This window comes from Pan troglodytes, chromosome 8 (genome assembly GCF_028858775.2).
Source record: "Pan troglodytes isolate AG18354 chromosome 8, NHGRI_mPanTro3-v2.0_pri, whole genome shotgun sequence".
Taxonomy (NCBI): Eukaryota; Metazoa; Chordata; class Mammalia; order Primates; family Hominidae; genus Pan; species Pan troglodytes.
Window position 1 is genome coordinate 131,479,475 of NC_072406.2, and position 18,767 is coordinate 131,498,241.

Sequence of the window (18,767 nt, forward strand, 5' to 3'; positions counted from 1 at the left end):
TCACACTCTGGGGACTGTGGTGGGGAGGGGGGAGGGGGGAGGGATAGCATTGGGAGATATACCTAATGCTAGATGATGAGTTAGTGGGTGCAGCGCACCAGCATGGCACATGTATACATATGTAACTAACCTGCACAATGTGCACATGTACCCTAAAACTTAAAGTATAATAAAAAAAAAAAAAAAAAAAAAGAAGAATCGCTTGAACCTGGGAGATGGAGGTTGCAGTGAGGAGAGATTGCGACACTGCACTGCAGCCTGGGTGACAGAGTGAGACTCTATCACAAAATAAATAAATAAATAAATAATCAATCAATTAAAAAAAAAATTAACCAGGCTCAGGTATTTATAGCAATGCAAGAATGGCCTAATACACTTGCTGGCCACTCACTTAACACTATTTGCTGGTTCTCGCCCCTTCACGCCTCACCTCCCATCCCTAAGTGACCTACCACTTTCTGTCTGTTTTCTTTAGGACAGTCTTGAAGATCCACTCAGTGACATCCTATGGTGGTCTCAGACCTAGCCCAGAATTCTTGTCCTAATTCACCTTCTCCCACACTTCAGCACACCCTCCAGGTCCTCCTGGCATCTCACCTGGAGGTTTCACCTCCCCACTGTAGCTTCTCCTTGCCCCTCCTCCCAGCCTCAAGCCCCATTCTCTCTGGCTTTGACCTTTTTCCCTCTTCTTCACCTGGACTCAGCTTCTCCCCCTGCCTGCATTGTCTGCCCATTCCCATATTCTAGTGTGCTCTCCATGGCCACCACCCCTGAAACTGACCTAGCATCATGAGAGGGTGTCTTGCCCCCTCTGCCACGACACCTTCCAGGACACTTCCCAATTGACTTATGCAGTTTTGTTACATAGACATTGTTATGTGGCTTCTCTTTCCAGTGTTATCCATGAATGTGCCTCCCTCTCACACTGGCCAGTGAGCAAACTGCTAAGGACAAGGACTAAGCAAGTGTCTGGTACCTTGCTAAAGGGACTGCCTGCTGGGTAGACATGGTTCTGTCTGAGCGCAAGGCTGGAATTCAGTGTGCTGCAGGAAGGTGTGGCAATCCCGCCTTCCCAGGCCAGCTGTGGGCATGCCGGGGAGGTGGGGAGTGTCAGTCCCTTGAAGAAACAAACAACACATGTCGTTTTCTTGAAGCCAGTTCAGTCCAGCTGCTCACCAAAGCAGGATCCCAGCCGCAGGAGCTGGTAGCCTCCCTGCCCAAAAGCTGGGGCCTGAGCCCACAGGCCACAATAGCTCCCAGACCAATGACTTCCTCTGTAAATGTCTCAGACTTGCCGCCACCCCGTTTTTGTCCCCTTTTCTGTGGACTGCATGTGAATCATTTTTGCTCTAAATTATTGATTTACCAGTGAGACACTGAATCCATTCCAGACTCCTGGCCTGAGAGTCCAGCCCTTTCCTGTGTGAGTCCAGCTTGCCTTCCCAGTGTATCTCCCAGCACCCTCCTGTGTGCATAAGTAGGCCTAGCCCCTCCCAGGGTGCTCTGCTCCTTAGTCAAGGGCACAGCTCAGTGCCCTGCAGCTTATGATGGGCTTTCTAGGCCCTTCCCCTTTCCCAGTCACCTTCCTCTTCCAAATGTCACATCACAGAGATGATGTCCTCCATTCTTGGCCAGCTGTTAATTCCAAACCTGTCGCTGGATCAGTAACCGGCCAGTGGGTATAAGATGTGTCCCTTCCCACTGACCCACCCACATATCCCCACGTGTTGAGTTCAAGAAGATACCCTTAACATCAAAGGAAACTTCTAGTATCAAAAAGCAGGAGACCTTGGAAGAGAGTTTGTTGAGTGAATGAAGGACCCAAAATAGCAAAATTAGAATGGCTGGATGATTTGTGGATACTTAGGGGCCGAGGAGCTCCCCATACCCTACTCCCTAATGCCTTTTTTTTTTTTTTTTTTTTTGAGAGAGTTTCCCTCTTGTTGCCCAGGCTGGAGTACAATGGCACAATCTTGGCTCACTGCAACCTCCACCTCCCAGGTTCAAGCCATTCTTCTGCCTCAGCCTCCCAAGTAGCTGGGATTACAGGTGCCTGCCACCACGCCCGGCTAATTATTTTGTATTTTTAGTAGAGACAGGGTTTCACTATGTTAGCCAGGCTGGTCTCGAACTCCTGACCTCAGGTGATCCACCCGCCTCGGCCTCTCAAAGTGATGGGATTACAGGCGTAAGCCACCGTGCCTGGCCACTACTCCCAAATGTCTTACATAAAGCAGCCTCTTTCTGGCTTGGAGGAAAAGATCAACGAGGCACATGGAAAGCAGGAGTTCCATGTTCTAGAAGAGCAAGTGCGCATGCGCGTGCGTGTATGTATGTGCGTGCATGTGTGTGGACAGTGTGTGTGTGCCTGTGTGTACAGCATCCCAGTGTTCTCCCACCCCTAAAGATAGATTTGGAGACAGACAGAAAAGTCTTCTGCCCTTGTCCTAGGTGTTTCTCCTCACCAACCCCAACAGACCACACTTGGGAGAAAGGTTGTGGGCAGGCCCCCTTCCAAGCTGGATTTCAACAACATTGCCAGCTTCTGTTGAAACAGATCCGAAAGGGTCCACTCCAAGCATGTATCGTAGAACTTCTCATGCTTCCAACTTCAATGTCATTGACTTTCCAGAAGCAACCTATACCTCGGGTTTGCTCTTGATACATCAAGAACTTTGATTTGCGCCTCCTCCTGTCACCTTGATCATTCCCAAATTCATATTCTTCCTTCTGTGGCCTCCTTATCCATTTCTATAGGAACTGTAAATGTTGCACTAGGGATGATTTTGTTTTTGTGTGTGTGCTTGCTCAGAAAACGGACCCGTTGATCTTGATTTGAGGTGAAGAAAGAAATCTAAAAAGATCATTACTGGTCCTTTTATTTCTCTCTAGGCTTCCAACGAGTAGTTTTTTTGCCTGGGATCCTCTCTACAGCTGGGAGAGGCTCGGAACTGAGGTGCTGACAGCTTGTGTTGGAATCGCATGGTGTTTACTGTGCTGGGAGTTTATAACGGCCTTGTTTCCATACTGACAGCAAATGCCATATGGAGAGAAAAAAAAAATCTGTCAAATGAACCCTTAAGGGATCACAATATGGCACATGAAATCTCAAAACTGCTTTTGGAAAAGGTGGGGGTAGAGGGGTACCTTGCTTAAATCACATAAGCAGCATGGTGCTCTCTCCCATAATTGAATAAAAATGGAATTTGACACAAGGTAATTTACTTTGGTTCTGTGTTTGTGCTGGGAAAAACTGATTGGGAAAGGATGCAAAGATTTGTTTTCCTCCCCTTGGGGGATTGTGTTGAGTGGGAGGCAACGGGAATGCAGGCTGTATCTGCAGGGCATTGTGCTAACAGGTGCAGGCTGCAGACCTGTCACAGGCCGCTGAGACCAGGTTCCCTACTGTGGCTGATGATCACACTCATCTAGCTTGACATTTTATTACTGTCATTTGAGATCTTGTCTGTTCACCCACACACACTCCTGCTGACCTCTCCAATCTGAGTCCAAGCTCCCTGCGGGCTGGGACCACATCCCTAGGTACCCCTCCCCGTCAGAACCTGGCACACATTGAGGCTAAATGCTTGTTGGAGTGGCTATTTGTGAACCATCTGTGCTGGGAGCGGTGGAGACTGCGCCCACGGCTGAAGGGCAGAGTTTAGGCTGCAGTCCAGGGCTAGTTGCAGCCACAAAACCATTTGAGAGTGGGCCAAGAGGGGACTTGGCAGGTTGCTCATCCATGCTGATCCAAATACTCACTCGGGAGAGAATGAAACGTTTTAGAGTGCCTTCTTCAACATACGCTACTTAGACCGGGCGAATTCCTCCAAAAAAAAACCTTGCCCTCAGGTAGGTTACCCATGAAAGAAGGGGGCCTGGCCGCGGCTCTTTCCGTTCCAGGAGGCAGACAGCGGAGTGCTGAGGCCGTGTCCCCGTGTGGTGAATAAATGCCCGGGAGGGCGGGCTGCCTTCAGGGCTCCTCTCTCCGCTCATCTCCGCCTGTGTGCGGGCTGCGCCTCCGTGGGCTCTCGCTGCGTGGGGGGAAGGCAGTCTCAGCAGCCCTCGGCTGACCAGTCATCCCCAAGAACCCTGCTGGCATCCCAGGGAACAGACAGTGTCTTTCCTGGAAGTTCTGGCAAAAGCCCTGGGAGGACTCCGGGGCCCGCACGGATCACAGGCCCTGACCTGATTGGCTAGAACTGAGGCATGGCCACCCTTGAACCTGTCATTATGGCCAGAGAGAGAGGCCTCTGATTGGCTGTGACTAAGTGACGTGTCCATCCGTGACCGTAGCACTGTGGCCAGGAGACAGAGGCCTTTTGATTGGCTATGACTGAGTCACGTGCCTGTCTCCGTAGCATGGGAGGCGTCAGCTCCCCTTTTAGATTCGGAGGCTTGGGTTGAATTGGTGCAGACTGGGAGAAAGGAGGTTCCCTAAAGGAAAGGGAGATGGAACAGACCAAATTATCACATCCATAACGATGAGAAATGGGGTTTATTAATGTGCCAGCATCTGGTCTGAGTGGTTTCTATGTATTGTCTTATTCATTCTTCGGGACGGTCCTAGGAGTTAGGTCTGCTTACCGTCCGCAGTTTACAGACTAGACAACTGAGGGGCAGTGTCAAGCCTGTTGCCCCAGGTTACACAGGCAGTGAGCGATGGGCTGGGATTTAAACCAAGGCAGTTTAGCTCCGGAGCCCACACTGACACTCACAGCTACCACGAGATCCTCCCTCCCGGCAAGCCATAGCTTTACATCCTGTGGATAAGCATTTTGAGACTAAGAATCAAAGTGTGCCAGCGCAGTGGTTGTGTTCATATCCCCTTGTTGCCTGGCGTATCTCAAGAGAAATCCTTTCTAGGGGGGATGGTATCTTAGCTCCTCTACACCAGGTAGACTATAGTCATCCCTTCCCTGCAAGTTGCTCTCCTTCCCAGGCTCTATCGCCCTCTTCCCTGTTTCCCACGAACTCATCCGACTGTGTCCCGTGCAGCTGCAACATCGATGGCCTAGTGTTCCGTGCTCCAGAGAGCCTGAGGCAGCATGTTTCAGTGGTTCCTTCGAGTATCTTCCTGGCCAGAGAGAACTTCTTGGAGAGGCTTTAGCATCACTGCAGGAAGAACCAAAAGGGAAAGGGCCCCCATCCCAACTCCAGCATGCCCTTCTGGTTTTCAGAGGAGAACACAGAGGCCCAGAGAGGGCAAGTGAATTGCTTGAAGTAACACAGCAAATTGTTGGCTAACACCATGGTCTCTGGGCCTCTTGGTGGGAGTCTTGCAGTATTTCCTCTTCAGAACCCTCTTGGCTATTGAGTGGGTAAGCGCGGGTGACTTCCTGTCTCTGTGCCTTTAGTGCCTAACTGGAAAAGGCAGGGTTTTCATAATTTGAAGCATCCTAAGACTGGGCTTTTCTCCAGTTGGGCAAAAATGATTTTTAAAAACTGTATCCATTAGGATGCTTTGAATTAGAAGTAATTTCTAAAAATGTTCAAACTGCCCTAAACAAGGAGAAGGTGTTGTCTCATAAATCAGCTTTTCAGATATGGTTTGAGCTACAGGCATGGTTTGATCCAGAGATTCATGACATCACCAGGGCACCAACTCTACTTCTTCTAATTTCCCAGCTCTCACCTCCTTGATGTGTCAGGCTCATCCTCATCGCGGCTTTTCTTGCAGTGTCAAGAACACTGCTGCAGCACCTGGCTTCACACCCACTCACCATGACCTCCAGAGGAAGAGAGCACCTCTGCTCCAGTGTTCCCAGGGAGTCTGCAGTCCACTCTGATTCGACTGGCTTACATTACAGGCCTGCCACCCTTATCCAGTCACTGTAATCAGAGAATGTGATGTGCTTAATGGCCACCAAGGAGATGGAATCACAGTCCCCAGAACTGCTGGCATGTCCATACAGAATCAGAGCATTGGACTGGGGGTGTGGGGTGGGGAGTAGAGGCTGGGTCATCACTGGTGCCTTCTTCTACACTGACGTCTCTCTGAGTCTGCGAAGACCATGAAATGAAGAAGGTGTTCTGAGAGTTTGCCAGTCACCTTCCACCATCCATCTAGGGCTCTGAGCCCAGGTGTGGGAATGACAGGAAGGCCCTGCCTGGCCTTCTCCTGGGTCTCATCACATTCTTCTTTTCTTGTCTCCAGACAGAGATTACTGCAGTTTATGTGACAAGCAGCCAATCGGGAGGCTGCTTTTCCGGCAGTTTTGTGAAACCAGGCCTGGGCTGGAGTGTTACATTCAGTTCCTGGACTCCGTGGTAAGTTCCTGCTCCTGAGGGATGGTCCTGTGGTCCTCTGTGATCAGTGATTGTTTTGGCTCAAAGGAAAAGATAGATCTCATGGGTTAGAAGAGTGAGGAATAAACTCACTGCTTACAAAACTCCCACTACAGACTTTGATTAGGAATGCAAAATTGTCTGAGGATCTAAACTCATGGGTGACCTTGGGTGGGCCCCCTCCCCTCTGGACCTTAGTTGCTGTTGCTATAAAGTGGAGCCCTATCAGCTCTTTGATTCTGGAAGCCTGGGTTATTATGGGAGGCAGTGCCTGGGGAAGTTAGGCCTAGCTCTTGGATCTCGAGGCCCCTTCCTCCAGCTGAGAACCCATTTTATAGAATTCCAAAGCTTTTGTCTGTTTGTACAATTGTTTATTGTCTGCTTCCCCATTAGAATGCAAGCTCCCTGAGGGCAGGACCCTGGGCTTCCTGTTCATACCTGCCTCACACAGTGCCCAGAATCTATGGGCACTCAATACATGTCAAATGAAGCACATGGCTGTCAAGCCGGTCTGACACCAATGGCTCCACTGGGCTCTGGCATGGGTGACATGCCTCACACCATGGAGTCTTCCTTCAGATGTGCTTGTTATTCGTTTGTTTAACAAATGCTGATTGATTGCATGGGCTTTTAAGACAGGTTGTGGGAATAGTCAGGAGTTCCTCTGCACCTGCCTGGGGAGCCTGGGCACCTCGGTTCAGCCAACTGCCCTTGGGTTTCTATCCGAGGAAGGAGGACAAGAGGGAAGGAAGAGGAGTGGAGAGCGGTCATGAAGGGTGTGAAGTCATCCAGGCCCCTCCCCTCCCCCCCAGGTGCAGGGGCCGAGAGGCTGCTGTTTCCTGAAGGGCCCTCATGCCACCATTGGCTGCAGCCATCCCGACCTCTATCTCAGTTTGGGGGACAACCCTTTAGGGTTTCGAGTCTCTGTATCTGCTTCAAGATCTCGATGTGCATCTCTAGACCCACAAACCAAATTGGCCACTGGACATCTCCCTGAAGTCAATAAGGCCCCCTTAAAGTCAGTAAGTCCCAAATGCACTCAGGACTTTCTCCCAGGACCCCAAAGCTACCAGCCCTGAGACATTACCTGTTCCAGTGACCAGCACCCTACAGTCACCCAAGCCTGAAATCTTTGCACTCTTTGATGCCTTCCCCTCCTCGTCCTTCCCCAACCTGATCAGGCTCATGTGCTTGGCTCCTTGACCCTGCCCAGGCCAGCTCCCTCCCCTCTGCAGGCTCTGCCTTGGGCTTCGGGCAGGCTCTTGGCGCCTCTTGTGTGAGTGATTACAGTAGTTTTCAATCTTAGCTGGGCATTAGAAACACCTGGGGAGCCTTAAAAACACACCAGAGCCTGAGCTGAAGCCCAGACCAATTAATTTGAATCTCTGGAGGTGGGGCCTAGTATTTTTATAACTTTTTATTATGGAAAATTTCAAGCTATAAAAAGTAAAAGTCAACAGAATAGTGTAATGAACCCCCAGGCACCCTTCACCCCACCTTTATGAACCCACAATTATGAACTCATGGCCAATCTTCTTTCATCCATTCCTCCATCCTTTACTCTGTAACACTTTGTAGCAATTTTCACATATTTTCTCATCTGTGAACTTTTCATTATGTATCTCTGAATAAGAGCTCTTTAAAAAATAGTACTATCACAGCTTAAAAAATTCTTTCCTATCATCAAATGTTAGTATTCAGATTTCCAGTGTTCTCGTACATTTTATGTGTATTTGTTTGAACTGGTCTGGCTAAGGTCCACACGTTGTGATCTGTTGATGTTTTCTTGACTCTAGGCTCCCCCATAACCATCCATCCCCCTTTGTAATACATTTGTTGTTCCTACAGAAGAGCTTCCCACAGTCTGAATTTTGTATTCTTATCCCTAAATGTCATTTAACAGGCTCCTCTATATTACTTTCTTTTTTTTTTTGTTTTTGAGATAGAGTCTCGCTCTGTTGCCCAGGCTGGAGTACAGTGGTGCAATCTCAGCAGACTGCAAGCTCCGCCTCCCAGGTTCACACCATTCTCCTGCCTCAGCCTCCCGAGTAGCTGGGCCTACAGGCGCCCGCCACTACACCCGGCTAATTTTTTGTATTTTTAGTAGAGATGGGGTTTCACCATGTTAGCCAGGATGGTCTCGATCTCCTGACCTCGTGATCCACCCACCTCGGCCTCCCAAAGTGCTGGGACCACAGGCGTGAGCCACCGCGCCTGGCCTGGCTCCTTTATATTTCTTATACATTGCTAGTTGGATCTAGAAACTTGACCAAATTCGGTTTCCGTTTTTGCAGGGTGGAGTGGGATTCGACTTCCTCAGTGGTTTCATGTTCTTCCATCAGGGGACATATACCATCTGGTTGTCTTTCTTTTTGAAATGGTAGCAGCTATTGCTAGTCTGTACCTGAATCTGTTAATTAACAAGGGCTTGCAACATGGCAACATTCTAATTCTGCCATTCCTTCTTCATTTGCCAACAGAGGCACTTCCTTTTGATGACCATGTGGTGACCCAGTGGTAAAGTTCATAGAGGAAATGGTTGATTCTTTTCTCGCATTAATGTTTCTAAAATACCAAACTGGTTCACTACCATCCTCCAGTAGCAGTAACTATTTTTAACTTGTGGTTTTAAACGCGTTGTGTGTGTATTGTTGCACTGTAGTCATTATCCTGACTGATGCTCATCGTCTCATCAGTGGCTAGTGGGGGCCTCTCCAGGTTGGCTTCTGAGTCCCTGGCTGGGCTCCAGCAGTTATCAGTAGTCTCCTTGCTGTCTGATATGACGCAGGGTTCTGGGCTCATCTTGTACTAGATCCATTGTTTTTCAGAGGAGCTGTGATTCCTTTTACTGGGACATAGCAGTTGTAGGCCACAGTTTGGCACAAGGGTTATTACCACTAGGCCATCGATTCTAGCACCTATTGGCATTTTTCAAAGCCCCCAGGGGTTTAATGTGTATCCAGGGTTGGGAAGTAATGACATCTAGGATAAAGTCCAGGTTCTGAGGCTGACTTACCGGATCTTCCAGCATCAGCTCCTGCCCACCTTTTCACCGTTGGCCTTCCCGGAGTCTTTCTTCAGCTCTGTGTTCTGGCCCAACCACCCACTTCTGGCGTTTCTGACTTGCCAGGAGAGTTCAAGCCTCTTGGCCCTAGCTCCCTCAGGCCTCCCTGCCTGAAATCCTCCCCACAGTCCCATTTGCCTGGCAAATGCCTACTTGTCCTTCTGTCCCCTATTCTCAGAGGCCCTCCCGATCTCCCTCTTCCTCTCTCTCCTGCTGTGCCCCTCTGCTGTGGGTGCTTGCTTCTCACATGCACCTGAGCCACACTGCTGCCCCGTGCTGGCAGAGGTGCATGATGCAGAGTGCAGCCTCCAGAGATAGGATGCCAAGACAAAATGGCTCTGCCACCATCTGTTGGTGAGACCATGGGCAGGTGTTTAACCCCTCGTGTACTTCGTGTCTTCATCTGTAAGTGGGGATATAGCTGTATCTGATGATGGGAGAGGTGTTAGCTGGAGACTACATGAGTTCCTACTGCTCAGAACCATGTCTGGAATAGCACTGAGGCTCAGTGAACCTAGCCATTGAGGGGTCTGTGTGCCTGTTCCTCCACTAGCCAGAGCCTCTTGGTGGCACAGACGTGGCCCATGGTCTGTGAATCCTCAGCCCACAGTGCCACACCTAACAGCTGAGTGATGCTCAGATTGGGCCCAGTGGAGGTTGGTGGCTTGCCTAGAGTCAAAGAGCATGTGAGGGGCAGAGGTAGGCCCAGAACTCAGGTCTCCTGGCTCCCAGTCCAGGCTCCTTCCTCTGCATCATGCTGCCTCTGAGACCATGAGCATCATAAGCCAATGACATGGAATGTTTGAAGGTGAGAACTGGGATGGAAAAAGAACTGGAGCAGGTTAAAGGAGGTTGGGAGTTTGGATATGGGGAGGCTGGTTGTATCATGAAGTAGGATGGTCAGCATTGGAGTCTTTGAAAAGGCGACATTTGACTGAGGACCAGGAAGTCGTTGGAGGAGTTAGCCAAGTGAATATGTGGTGAAAGGGTGTTACAGGCAGGGAACAGCCAGCACAAAGGCCTGAAGGCACGAGTGTCCGCAGTTGGAGGGGAGGGAGGAGGGGCAGAGGGGGTAGGAGAGGAGCTGATCATGTAAAACTTTGTGCCATCAGAGAACTTTGACTTTGGGTGAAATGGGGGAGCCACTGGAGGGTTTTTAGCAGAGCAGTGGCATGGTCTGACTTGGGGTTTTATTTTATTTTATTTTATTTATGAGACAGGGTCTCACTCTGTCATCCAGGCTGGAGTGCAGGGGTGGGTTCATAGCTCATTGCAGCCTCAACCTCCTGGACTCAAGTGATCCTCCTGCCTTGGCCTCCCAAGTAGCTGCAAATACAGGTGTGCACCACCATGCCCATCTGTGACTTAGGTTTTTCAAGAATCCCTCTGGCTTCCATGTTGGGAGCAGGCTTTGAGGGGCTGAGGTGGGAGCAGGGAGATCTGCTAGGAGGCTGTTGCAGCAGTCCAGTTGAGAGCAGCTGGTGGCTCAAGCCAGCTTAGTAGCCCCTGGCAGTGGTGAGAAGTGGTTGGATTTGAGACTTGTGTGGAAGGTGTATTCTCTGATGGATTGGGGATGAGAGAAGAGTTAAGGAAGACTTCAAAGTTTTGACCTGAACAAATGGAAAGATGGAGTAAGGATAAGGCTATGGGAGGGTCACCTTGTGGGGAAAATCAAGAGCTCCGTTTTAGGCACACACGCCTTGGGATGTCTACCAGATCCTTCAGTGGTGAAGCTCCAGGGGAGATGGGTATTCAAGTCAGGCTTCATGAGAAAGATCTGGGCTGGAAATGGAAAATTGGGAGTTGTCAACTTTTTTTTTTTTAATTTTTATTTTTGAGAGTCTTACTCGGTCACCCAGGCTAGAGTGCAGTGGTGTGATCTCAGCTCACTGCAACCTCTGCCTCCCGAGCTCAGGTGATCCTCCTGCCTCAGCCTCCCAAGTAGCTGGGACTACAGGTACATGCCACCACGCCCAGCTAATTTTTGTATTCTTTGTAGAGACAGAGTTTTGCCATGTTGCCATGGCTGGTCTCAAACTCCTGGGCTCAAGTGATCTGCCTGCTTTGGCCTCCCAAAGTGGTGGGATTACAGGCATGAGCCTCCATGCCCAGCCTTGGAGTTGTCAACATATATATAGCTGGTGTTTAGAGAGCCCTGGGCTGGAGGAGCTCACCAAGGAAACAAATCCACGTGGATGGAGAAGCGTGAGGACAAAAGATGCCCCGGACCAAGGGCTGCTCCCCATTTGGAAAAGAGGAGGCAGCAGCAGCTTTGGGAGCCATCTAGAGAGTTGATGAGGCAGAGCAGAGTGAGGCTAAGCCTAGGAGTCGGTGGAATTTTCCAGCCACGTGTTTTGTTAGACACTTACAGTCAGTTTGAAAAGGGGGAAAAAAAATCCAATGGATGCCCATTTTCATTCTGGTCGTGCCATCGTTCCCTCTCTCTGGGCCTGTACCAAGAGCTGTTTTTTGGAAAGGAAATGTGAGTCTGGCTCCTGTGTCAGCACGTCAAATGCTCTTCACATCTACCCTAATGAAGCTGCCACTCACGAGGGGCTGACTCGCTCCCTTCTGCGTTTTCATCTGCATCCCTGGGAATTAGCGAGACTTTTTCATCGCCCATCTTGACGTCAAATGACCAGCCTCTGGAACACCTCTTTTACGCACGGAGACTTTATTGAGTTTTCCAGGGCTGGCGTAACTTCTCGTCTAAAATCCGTTTTTTCTTCCATCCTGACTGGAACCCAGAGGCGGGAGGAGGTGGCGGGGTCCTTGGTGTTGCAGTAGCGCCCCGGGTGCTGCCTGACTCGGCCAGCGCCATCCACGCCATTCCCATCTCTCTGTTGAATTTCTACCAAGTGGAGCTTTTAAAAATAACCTGTCCTCGTTGGACTCTGATGTAGTCCCTGGGAAAGGCTCCTCTCCTGCACAGTATTTTTTTTTTTTTAATTTGAGACAGAGTCTCACTGTGTTGCCCAGGCTGGAGTGCAGTGGTGCGATCTCAGCTCACTACAGCCTCCGCCTCTTGGGTTCAAGTGATCCTCCTGCCTCAGCCTCCTGAGTAGCAGGGATTACAGGTGCACACCACCACACCCAGCTAATTTTGTATTTTTAATAGAGATGGGGTTTCGCCATGTTGGCTGGTCTGGTCCTGAATTCCTGACCTCAAGTGATCCGCCTGCCTCAGCCTCTCAAAGTGCTGGGATTACAGACGTGAGCCACCGTGCCCGGCCTTCTGTGCAGTCTTAATGTCCACATTTCTCAAGTCAAGTGGAAGGCTGCAACTGTTTTTTAAAGACGGCCCAGGTGATTTTCTGGGCAGCAGAACTGTTTGCGCGTCATTTACTAGACTGCAGGGGGAGTTTGGCCTTTGGTGTTGGTTATCAAGGGTCTTCCAGGAACCTGAGAAAGACTTTTCTCCTGCCACTGCCACCTGTCCTCTCAGCAAGAAATGGAGTCAGTGACCTAAGCCATGACTAGGTCTGGTCTCTAAAGGGCAAAGAGTTTGCCCAGCTGGTCAGGGGATTGAAGAGGGTCTAGGCTAGTGTCAGCCCCCACAGGGCAAAGAGTCTGTGGCATCTTGGAGACTGATGGACTTCTCTCTAACCTGTTCCCTGGGAGCCTTGACCACATGCTGGCTCATTTGAAACCATCTTATCTCCACACTTGGGTGAGACTTAATGGGTTCAGGTCTCTTCTCTTTGGGATTGAGGGATGTTTGGCAGATATGGAACCAGATTCACCCAGGGCATATTTATGGGGTGGCTCCTGTGTGCCAGGCTCTGTTCTAGCAGTTGGGAGAACACAATGAACAGGAGAACTAAGTTCCTGCCCTTGTGCAGCTTGTTTTCTGGTTAAATGAAAGATTAAAAAAATAAAGAAGATTTTTTTTTTTCTAAGAGGTGGAGTCTCACTCTATTGCCCAGGCTGGAGTGCGGTGGTATGATTATAGCTTACCATAGCCTCAAACTCTTAGGCCCAAAGCGAATCCTCCCACCTCAGCCTCCTGAATAGCTGGGACTACAGGCGCAGGCCACCATGCCTGGCTAATTAAATTTTTTTTTTTTTAGAGATGGGGTCTCTCTGTATTGCCCAGGCTGGTCTTGAACTTCTGGCCTCAAGTGATCCTTCCACCTTGGCTTCCCAAAGTGGAATCATGCTGGATTACAGGCATGAGGCACTGTACCTGGCCAAGGAAAATTTTGAAGTGAATTAAGCAACACCAGCTACAAGTTAAAATAATTGTTCAGTATTAGCTTTGGGTTTTTTGTTGTTGTTCTTTTTTGAGACAGAGTCTCACTCTTTTGCCCAGGCTGCAGTACAGTGGTGTGACCTCAGCTCACTGTAACCTCCACCTCCTGGGTTCAAGTGATTCTCGTGCCTCAGCCACCCTAGTAGCTGGGATTACAGGCGTGCGCCACTATGCCCAGCTAATTTTTGTATTTTTGGTAGAGATAGTGTTTCACCAGGTTGGCCAGGCTGGTCTTGAGCTCCTGACCTCAAGTGATCTGCCTGTCTTGGCTTCCCAAAGTGCTGGGATTACAGGCATGAGCCACTGAGGCCCACACAGTATTAGTTCACCTCAAAATATAGTGGCTTGAAACAACAGTCAACCTTTATTAGGTGATGGTTTTGTGGGTCAGGAATTTGGGCATGGCTTCGCGATGTGCTGTTGGCTCAAGGTCTCTCATGAGGTGAGATATTAAGAAGTTGGCTGGGCTGCAGTCATCTGAAGGCTTGACCATAGCTGGAGGATCTGCATCCACAGTTATTCACATGCCTGGCAGGTTGGTGCTGGCTGTTGGCAGGAGGGAGCCTCTCCATGGGATTGCTTGAGTGTCCTCACAACATGGCTGGCTTTCTCCAGAGCAAGCAATCCAAGAGAGCATGGTAGGAGCTGCAGTGCCCTCTATGACCTAGCCTTAGAGCATCCACACCATTTCCCTAATATCATACTGGTGGCACTGGTTAGCCCTGTTTCATATGGAAAGAGACTTTCCTAGAGCATGAATAATGAGGCAAGGATTATTGAAGGCCACCTTGGAGGCAGGCGACTACAAATATGAGGTTACAACAAATGAAATCTCATATAGGAAATGCTAAGAGGCATTCCTATCTGCTAAGTAGCCTAGACTCTAGGTGATGACATAAAATTAGTGGGCTATCACCTGGCTTTAGATGTGCCTGACCATTTGAAATTTTATTGTGAAATGATCCACTCTGCCTCACTGGGGGCTAAGTATTCTGCTTCTCTTGTTTATGAGAATCCAGTATTTGTCTTTGTCTTTCTCTCACTGGTGTGATCCCCCAAAATGGGAAGAGTGGAGGGTGCTTATAGTTTTTCAGGTGCACATAGAGACAGTCAGAACATCTAGGAAGCCAGACCCCGGGAGCAGGGCTGTCTTGAAAAAGTGCCACTTCTAAAATGGGTTTATATAGTGCACATCTGTGGGATCATCCAGTCTCCTGGGTGCCCCACCCGCATTCCCAAATAACATGGCTGTCCTAGAAGCTGCCATGTTCTTAATGATGTCACCCCCAAGCTGCAGTTGACTGGAGCAGGAGGGGGTCTGTGAGCCAAGGCAGGCCAACGAGTCCTTTCCCTGGAATTGATGGCCTCAAGGGGAAGTTCTTCCCTGCTAGAGAAAGCTTAACATAAAAACCCTGGGAACTGTGGACTGCCATGTTTCCTACACTGGAACAAGCCAGTCAGCACCCAGAGATCATGAGCAACACACACACACACACACACACACCCCCAACACACAGATGATGGGGGCTACAGAAGTGCTTGTGTCCCTGGTCTCTGGGCACTTGGCCCAGCTGCTTTTCTGATTTCCCCACAATTTGGTTGTTCAGCTCATCCTCAGATTCCAGGAGCCAGGAGCTTACAGTTTTGTTGAACTAGGTTAGGCTGGGATTGTTTTCACTTAGAACAAAAAGAGTAATGGGGAAAGTTAAAGACCTTTCCTGGTAGCCTTTAGATCCTTGGTTGGATGCAGAGACAGAGAAACAATTCTGAGAGGGAAGGAGGAAAAGCAGCTGGTGGGGGTGAGGATGGGTGGAGCTCTTAGGAGAAAAGTGACAGGGCAGACAGGAAGCAGGATGGCACAGCCCCTCTGTATTAGTCCGTTTTCAGGCCGCTTATAAAGACATACCCAAGACTGGGCAGTTTACAAAAGAAAGAGGTTTAACGGACTCACAGTTCCATGTGGCTGGGGATGCCTCACAGTCATGATGGAAGGTGAAAGGCACGTCTCACATGGTGGGAGACAAGAGAAGAGAGCGTGTGCAGCAGAACTGCCCTTTATAAAACCATCAGATCGGGCCAGGTGCAGTGGCTCAGCCTGTAATCCTGTAATCCCAGCACTTTGGGAGGCCAAGATGGGCAGATCATTTGAGGTTAGGAGTTCGGGACCAGCCTGGCCAATATGGTGAAACCCCATCTCTACTAAAAATACAAAAATTAGCTGGGCATGGTGGTGTGCGCCTGTAGTCCCAGCTACTTGGGAGGCTGAGACAGGAGAATCACTTGAACCCAGGAGGCAGAAGTTGCAGTGAGCCGAGATTGCACCACTGCATTCCAGCCTGGGCAACAGAGTGAGACTCCATCTCAAAATCTCAAAAAACAAACAAAATATCAGATCTCGTGAGACTTATTCACTATCCCGAGAACAGTACCAGAAAGACCCACCCTCATGATTCAATTACCTCCCACCACCGGGTCCTTCCCACAACACATGAGAATTGTGAGAGATACAATTCATGATGAGATTTGGGTGGGGACACAGCCAAACCATGTCACCCTCTGCCACCGGGGTGCTTATCACTTCCCCTGAGATGGGCGAGCCTGTCCCCTCCCCCTGAGAGAGGCGAGCCTGTCCCCTCCACCACATGGAGAGATGCAGCCCCCTTCCCTCCTGCCTTCTCTTCAGTGTTTGGCTCTGGCCAGGCCACGATTCACAAGCTGGTGGCTGTGGTACCTCAGGAAATCTGGAGTCGCTCCTACCACTTTCATTCTCCACCCAATGTGGACAGGAGTCCGTTCTTCCCTCCCTTCTCAGGTTCCATCCCATCTATTGCCCTAAGTTGGGCCAGTGAATCCCTCTTGACTGAGGCCTGAGAGGGCCGCTCAGATGGGAGCCGGAGCCAGAGACTAGAGAACACTTTGCCCAGGCGGGCACAAGCTCTGGGGTTGACCAGGTCTGTCTGACCCTGGGGCCCCTGGGGGACACCCCCTTCATGCACTGCTCGCCATTCTCACTGGGGAGCAGAAAGGAAGCAAGGCCAGTGCCCACCCATCTGAAGCACCGTGCAGGGCATCAGCCAGGTCCTGGCAGAAAACAGATGGCCGGCCCGATGTGTGAATGGAGGAATTTAATGAGGGCCTATTTACAAAGCGTGGGAGGGAAATCAGTAGCTGCTGATGCAACACCCCTGAGCCTCCACCACCCTGCAACCTGCAGGGCCAAGGGAAGGGACTGACGTGGGATCGTGGGAGAAGACTGCCCACAGGAGTCGGGTCTGGAGAAGAGGGTCCAGGAGCCTGCGGTGCCCAGGCGGGGACGGAGCCAGCAGAAAACCACCCCACCACTCCACCCCCACAGCAGGGTGGGAGAGGGCTGGAGGGGCTCTGGAGGGGCGGCCCACGTGGTCAGCACACACGAGAAGCTGGGGCCGTGGGGGTGGATCCAGGTGTTTCTCCAGCGGGGTGCATGGTGAGCATTGTGCTGACCAGGCGTGTCACTTGTCCCTGCCTCAAGGACTCTGGAAAAGCTGACCACATCAATAATTACAGAAGCTGGAGGTGGCAAGACCTCACGGCATCTCTGACTTCATCTTCCTGTTAGGGCAGAAGAAGGTCTCCTGGGAGAAGGAGGTGACATCTAAGGTTAGTCTAAGGCCAGGAGGAATTCAGCCCAGACTGCCCTTTCTAAACCTAGGGCCGGCTTCTTTGAAAACGTGGCAGGTTCTTAAAAGCATCTGAAGGAAATGTGTCTTCATAGCCAGGACATATTTTTCCTGGCAGATTCTGAGATTGATGATGCAATTAGGGCAGGCCAAGAGAATGAAGTATTAGGGCTATAAACTAAGATGCACATAGATGTTTCCACTCTTTGGAAGGCACAGATGTAGAAATAATTCTTTGTTCCTTAAGCTCAATGTAATAGTCTGCATTTTGTGTTAGAGCAGCATCTCCCCACAAAGGCCACCCCTGTGTTTGGCATAAATCACAATGCAGGGAGAAGGCTCATTCAGTGGTGTCTTCCCTGTTGGCACCTGGCACGTATCTGGATTATGGATTGTCATGGGTGCTCCCTGGCACCGTGGCTGTTAGACCTGAGCTCTGGGCAGGGAGAGCTCCGGGCTGGAGTGCAATGGCACAATCTCAGCTTACTGCAACCTCCGCCTCCCGAGTTCAATCGATTCTCCTGCCTCAGCCTCCCAAGTAGCTGGGATTACAGGCACCTGCCACCATGCTTGGCTAATTTTTTGTATTTTTAGTAGAGACGGGGTTTCACTATGTTGGGCAGGCTGGTCTCGAACTCCTGACGTCAGGTGATCCGCCCGCCTCGGCCTCCCAAAGTGCTGGGATTACAGGTGTGAACCACCGCCCCTGGCTAAGAGAGCTTTAAATGATCAGAACAGCAGAGGTGCCTGTGTTTCGGGGAGGGGACAAGGCCCATCTCTCTCTCTCTGGTTGGAAGGGACTCTCTTGCAGATGGAGGTCACGAGGGCACTCTTTGCATACAGTTTACCTTTCTTTTCATTGAAATCATTGTCTGGCTGCTATTTCCCGAGCTACATCTAATTGTAAAATTCTGGGTTGTTGGCACAAACTCTTACTTGCTGCTTACGTTTGCTGGTTAGGCTGGTTTAAGCTTTCTCCCACCACCTGGGCAAGGGTGTCCTCAGAGCAGTGGTTTCCAGGGTGGCCCCAGCCATGTGGAGTGTGATCTGCCTTGAGCTCGGCCCATCCAGGGGAGCCACCATGGTACCTTTCCTCTGTAGGTGGCCTCTCAGGGCTCCCCTCAGGGGGTCACTGTGGAGACATGGCCTGTCACTAGGTGTCTTAATCAGTGCGAAAAGCCCAGCTGGAGGCCTTCCATCCGTTTTCCGCCTCCCAACACAAATGCTCTTCAAGTGGTGGCCTGGCACGGACTCTTCAGAGAAAGGCCTTTTGATCCCGGCGGGGGAGGCCTGTCCCCGCGTGCTCCCGCTGCCGCCCTGTGGACCTGCGTGCCCATCCACCGGCAGGGCCTCTGCCGGGAGGCAGGTGACCTGAAAGGGATGTTATTTTTTTAACGTGGGTTTTAGTACCCACAGCAAGAGTATTTTTAGCTGGTTATTGAGGCTGATTAGTGAGCCCCAGGCCTCCATTTGGTTAAATAGAGCCACCTTCACAGATGTATTT

At 50.4% G+C, this 18,767-nt stretch overlaps 1 protein-coding gene across 8 annotated transcripts in view; it reads left to right on the plus strand.

Moving 5' to 3' along the window:
* GRK5 (G protein-coupled receptor kinase 5) overlaps positions 1–18,767 on the plus strand; it is a 250,667-nt gene that overhangs the window by 169,040 nt on the left and 62,860 nt on the right. For 6 of the 8 annotated variants that reach the window (XM_016919477.4, XM_016919478.4, XM_016919479.4 and 3 more), the window contains one exon: positions 6,158–6,270. The exons of the other annotated variants lie outside the window; for them this stretch is intronic. In XM_016919477.4, the coding sequence (XP_016774966.1) occupies positions 6,158–6,270 (113 nt within the window). The remainder of the gene's footprint in view (positions 1–6,157; positions 6,271–18,767) is intronic. 8 annotated transcript variants of the gene reach the window in all.